We start from the raw sequence: 5,493 nt of genomic DNA on the forward strand, positions 1-5,493 counted from the left end.
AAAGTGTAGGAGAACCGTGCATCAGTTTTCTGTTGCTTCACAGCTATATACAACAATGGTGCATAACAAATAACTCATAGAGGAAGCATTGAAGTCTGAGGGGTGTCATGTCACTAAATTAGAAAAAAAAATATTTAAAGCAGTGGAAATAATTGAGTCCAGTTCATAAATGACCAGAAGTTAAATTATTAATTGAAATGAGATTTACTATGAAAAAAAGATTACTTCTTACATGATTTTTTTTTTTCCTGTCTTTTCAAATATACCTTAAAGCCTCGATCCAGCAGCAGATTGGCCACTCGGTTGGAATATTCGTCCAGCTGTCGGAAAGTCCACCTTTCTCCGGTCCCCTCAAAGATGAGAGCAGTTTTGTCCCCATGGCGCTGCACCGTTTCAGCAAAGATCTTAGGAATAGTGTTCTTCTCTCTGACGTGGCGCTTAACGTTAAGCTTCACGCGCAGCAACACATAGGCAGCGCTGTAGAACAAAAACAAAAATACCAATTTAATGCTTTAAGTACAACACAACTAAGTTATTCTCAACTGCATTTGAGGTGTATAAATCTTTGTTTTACAAGTTTTTCAAAAATAAACTTAAAAGGGTAAAAACAAAAATAAACAAGCAAGAAACAATCTTTTCAATCAAAAGGATGAACTTGGCACGTTCTTTGGGTAATGCCTTATGAATCATGCCACATTTGCAGTGAAGCAAACAAAAAGCGTGTTTTGATTTCTACAAATAAACCTCTAAGCCTTATAAAGTTTGCATAAAATCCTGCAACAAAGCAGACCAAAGGGGCAAAGTCTGAATAAATAGCAACACCCCGTACTTTTTTTTTATTGCACGGAGGTAAAAGCCAAAGTCAGGCTTCAGAGAGGTGAATAATTACAGAAACATCATAAAAACCAACAGGCCCAGTCATTTCATGTTTGTACTGTAATCTACCTGAAATGCTTATCATTGCATAAGGGATTAGTTTGATGTTTGACACAAAAATGCAGTTTACCAAGGTTCAAGCATCTCATTTGATTATCAACATATAAATTAGGGTTCCTTTAATCGCAACAGAATTAAACTAATAGTAGTAGTGAGCCATTTTATGTACCTTTTTTAATCTACTTTACATCTATATAGATTTACGTCACGTGTAGCTTAAGAATGCACATTAAAAAAAACATACCTTTTTTTCATTCACTCTAGCATACCTGTCTTTTTCACAAAACAAAAAGTGAACCAAATACCAATCGCTTGCCAAACTACTTCATTCTATAAAAACCCTCTGAGTCACAGTGGAAATTTTAGCCAGAGTCGAAGTAAAACTTGTTGCATTCCTAACTTTGACTCATGATGAAATTTCAGTAAAACCTTACCAGCTTTGCTACTATACTAGGGGAAGATGTGTTATGTATATTAAAATGAGAAATACACACCTAACTGACAAAGATGCAGAGCCTTTGTTTAATGCGTCATCTATTAGAAATAGACACCATTACCAGTTGGACTACTTTGGTGCATTTATGCTGAGAAGGTTGTTAAAAGGACAAGTTTTTCTTTTCAATTTCCCGTTTTGACAGCAGTGTGAGGGACAGAAAAGGAAGTTATTACCATAGTCTCCTGCAAATATTAGCTCAGTGTTAACAAATTAAAACACCGCTCTTCAGCTGCATTCTTTGCATTTCTCTTTCCAAAAACATATCAAAATACCTGCTGTGTGACTGCAAGCAAAGAGGTCAAACTGCAGAACTGAAGACTTCTTCTATCTTCTATCCCTTTTTTTAATCAAGGAAATAATGCTAAAACCAATTTAAAGGCATAATTACGTTGTGATTCTACTTAAAAATGTGATAACTGACATTGCACATTGATGCAACATGTTAGGTGATAAAGTGTAAAAATAAAACCCAATTCTTTGCAAGGTATTGCAAGAGAAGCGATAACCATAAAGAGAATTTCACTGTTAATTTGTAACTGACAGTGATAATATCAGAAATTTGTGCTAAAATATTGATGATTAATGTGAAAGTCAGACTTTAGTGCTTGCTAAGTGTCTATTTATTATTACTGCTAGAATAAAAAATATGGTTTACTACAAAAAACATAAAATATGTTTTAAAACTGCATCGAATGACTGTGACTTATCGTCTGTACAAAGGATGTTAAAGTTCTGTAGCTAACATTTTAATTATGGGCTGTAAAATAAAAAAGAAATGTGGCATAACTGCATATATTTCAGGTCTAGACATATTTATAATGCTTACTGTAGATCTCTGCCAATTGTTTTGGCAACAATATCCAGAAAGTTCCATCCTCCACTTCCAAGATAGAATATCAGGATGGCTGGAAGAACCTGGTACCATGGCAGGCCCACCAACAGCCTCAACACAAACAGCAACGCTGTGCAACATGCCAGACGCATCATCCTGAGAGAAAAAAAACATAAGAATTACAAATCAGGAACTTTTCAGGCTGAGCATTAAACCGCTAACACATACTAGTAGTTTAAACACACAGGAAGGGTTTCTCTGGCTAACGCTGCCACAGAGCCAAAGAATGTTATCATCAGGGATTCTGTTTACACTGCCTGTGCCAAGTATGAACTACTTAGTTAGGCTTGGTGTGTTTTAAAGTGCTTTACAAAAGTATTCCTACCCGTTTTTCCATATTTTCTCACAAATTCAGGATATGCTGTTGGATTTTTATGTCACACACAAACATGAAATAACATAGAAATGAAGTGGAGGAAAAATGACACAACTTTCTAACATTTTACACACGCGCACAAAAAGAAAACCCAAAACTTGGGCGTTTATTACTATTTGTATTCTTATTTGTATATTGGGTCAGTACAAACTGTTAGGAACATATCCTTTTTCGGGTATTTTCTAACAGCTTTGAGGACTTAAAGTGAATACTGTGTGTCTGTGAGAAGCCATTTTTATTGTCAGATTCCCACATGGATTTAGGTCTGAGCTTTAAATGGACCATTCCACATTTAATAAACCAACTATTCATTTTTATTTTTGCCCTTGATCCATTGTATACGCACTGTATATACCCCATGCACCTTTTCCTCCTTTTGGCACCTTCTTTTAAATATTGAGCCAATGTGACAACTGAATTTTTCCACTGTGAGATCAATAAAGCCTATCTTATCTTATCTATTAGATGCATCTCTACTTAAACACAAATATCATCTTGTTAGCAGAGCTCCGTAGAGCTTGACTGAATATTGAGATGACATATTAGGCATAAGATTTGGGCATGTAGGGCACATTTAAAACTTGGGTGACAACGGCTCTCAGGTTAAAATTTAAGTTTAACTAACAGAGAGATTGCTTCTTTTCAATAATCGGATGACTTCTCAAGATAATTGGTTTTTCTGGCTCTCATTTAGAGGCATGAAAAATTGAGGACTAGAAATGAAGGCATGCTGTAGTAAGTAAATGTATACAATTTACACAATAATATTTGTGCTGGTCTACCAGATAAAATTACAATGAAATAATAAAAATTACCTGTATTTATCTGCATTCATCTTTCAAAAAACTCCATTATGCTGCCACTACCATGTTTCAGAGTGGTGATGGTTTAGGGATGTATGAAGTGTTTGTGTCTCAACAGACAAAGCATTTTGCATAATAAACACCAGTTCTGTTTGACCAGAACTTGTTCTGCCACATGCTTGCTGTGTCCTCCTAAATGGCATGTGGCAAAGAAATAGTAAATATCTGTGTGCACGGTTACAAAACTCTAAATATTATGAAAACTTTTGCAGGACGCTAATGAATGATGAAAGGTTTGGCCTGTAAGATGATTTGTAAAGCGTTTCAGGCTGAAACCAAATAAGCAACACAGCCAGAGGCGTAGCCAGGAAATTTTTCTAAGGGTGGCCAGGCAACAACCAATGTAGACTGAGGGGTGGCCTGAAGTGGATCGGCACCAGAAACATAGGGTCAATCTACACAGTTCCAACAGGAAAATTAACAAGCACAACATCCATGTTTTCTAAATAAAGACAAACTATACTTTCCTGAAGCCTTTGCTAACGAATAAACGCATATATTTAAAGATCCATTAGGGTAAAGGTATAGCGGATTAAATTCCTACAGATTTAAATCCTGGGGTGAACATCTTTTCCATTGTCATTACTTATCTACTTTTATCAATAATCATACTGCATAAAATTGATATTTACAAGCAATAATATCTATATAAATTGATAATTTAATATGTTTTTGTTCAAATTGTTATTTATCTATGATTTCACTGAAGACTTGTGGATGACTTGCAGGGACACATTATTTTCACATCACCGCATAAAAAAAAAAAAATCTAGGTCTGAAAAGAGCATGAATTCTGTACTTATCATCTTTAATGTTAGTATATTGTTCTACTTACACAACAGTGTCCATATAATCTAAAACTCCCTGCATAATTATAATAAAGCTATTTATATGCATAAAACAAGCGGATCGCTATGGCAATAGCCGTACTGCTCCACTTGAGACAGTAAAATCTGCTGGGCTCATTTTGGCATTGTGACAAAGTGGGTGAGAACACCACTTGTCTCAGTTTATACATTTGTTGTTTTCTTGTTTGCTTGATTTAACCATCTCTTTATTCTGTAGTTTGCATTCATTTACTATCCCGGGTTTGTTTATGTTTGCATTTTTACAGATAATTTAGTATAACATCTTGGTTTAAATCGGCTTATAACTTTCCTAGGTTTTGTTTGATTATTTCACTTTTGTGTTTTATTTTGGCAAACTTACCTTACCTGTGTTTCAGGAGGAAGTGTGACCTCACTTCCTGCAATTAGAAATTCATGTGTAGAGCTGTGATCAGAGGGAGGTACCAGAGGAAGAGGGGGGGAGTGAAAACCCTTTAAATTTTCATGTTAACAATTTGAAACCTTGCCAATTTTTTATGTAGATTTAATTGTATGGTATTTATTCTGAAGATGTTACTTAAAGTTATTGTATGTAACACAAGCCAGTTAATGAGTAAATGAATTAGCCACATCTGTTAATGCAAGAGTCCATTTTGTATTTCAGGCCAAACAGGTATAAGAGATTTGTGAGGTTCAGAACAAAGAACCAGGTCAGTGTAGTTGGGTGCACTTGATGTTAATTATGGTTTATTTAAGTTCAGTTAATGTTCTGTTGAACCATGTTAAACCTATAAGTTATTTCTTTGGGAAATTGCTTTTGTAAATACTTTTTTTTTTGCACCCTTGTTTTTTGTGATGTAAATAAACCACCTGCTACAATGGACATCTGCCTACTGCCTTCTTCAGCCACTTGGCCAGGCTATCTCTATGCTATCTAGGTATACTAATATGCATTTTATACTCTTTTTTTATTTTATAATTGCATTGTATTTTATGATTGTGTACAGCACTTTGATCCTGTCCGGTGCATAAAGTACTTCATAAATAAAGTGTGTATGGTATGGTATGGTATCTCACAGGCATCAAGACAATTAGTGTTATTG

The 5,493-nt window shown here is 35.0% G+C and overlaps 1 protein-coding gene across 1 annotated transcript; it reads right to left on the minus strand.

Moving 5' to 3' along the window:
- Positions 1-266: 266 nt before the first annotated feature.
- Positions 267-3,535, minus strand: LOC107081266 (long-chain fatty acid transport protein 4-like; the record flags this gene model as incomplete). Its single annotated transcript, XM_015369466.1, has 3 exons — positions 3,516-3,535; positions 2,259-2,420; positions 267-477 (listed from the first exon to the last, which is right to left on the minus strand). Coding segments are annotated over exons 1-3 (393 nt in total), but the record flags the coding sequence as incomplete, so codon positions are not given.
- Between the last annotated feature and the right edge of the window lie 1,958 nt (positions 3,536-5,493).

This window comes from Cyprinodon variegatus, unplaced genomic scaffold (assembly GCF_000732505.1).
Source record: "Cyprinodon variegatus isolate N-32 unplaced genomic scaffold, C_variegatus-1.0 Scaffold3769, whole genome shotgun sequence".
NCBI lineage: Eukaryota > Metazoa > Chordata > Actinopteri > Cyprinodontiformes > Cyprinodontidae > Cyprinodon > Cyprinodon variegatus.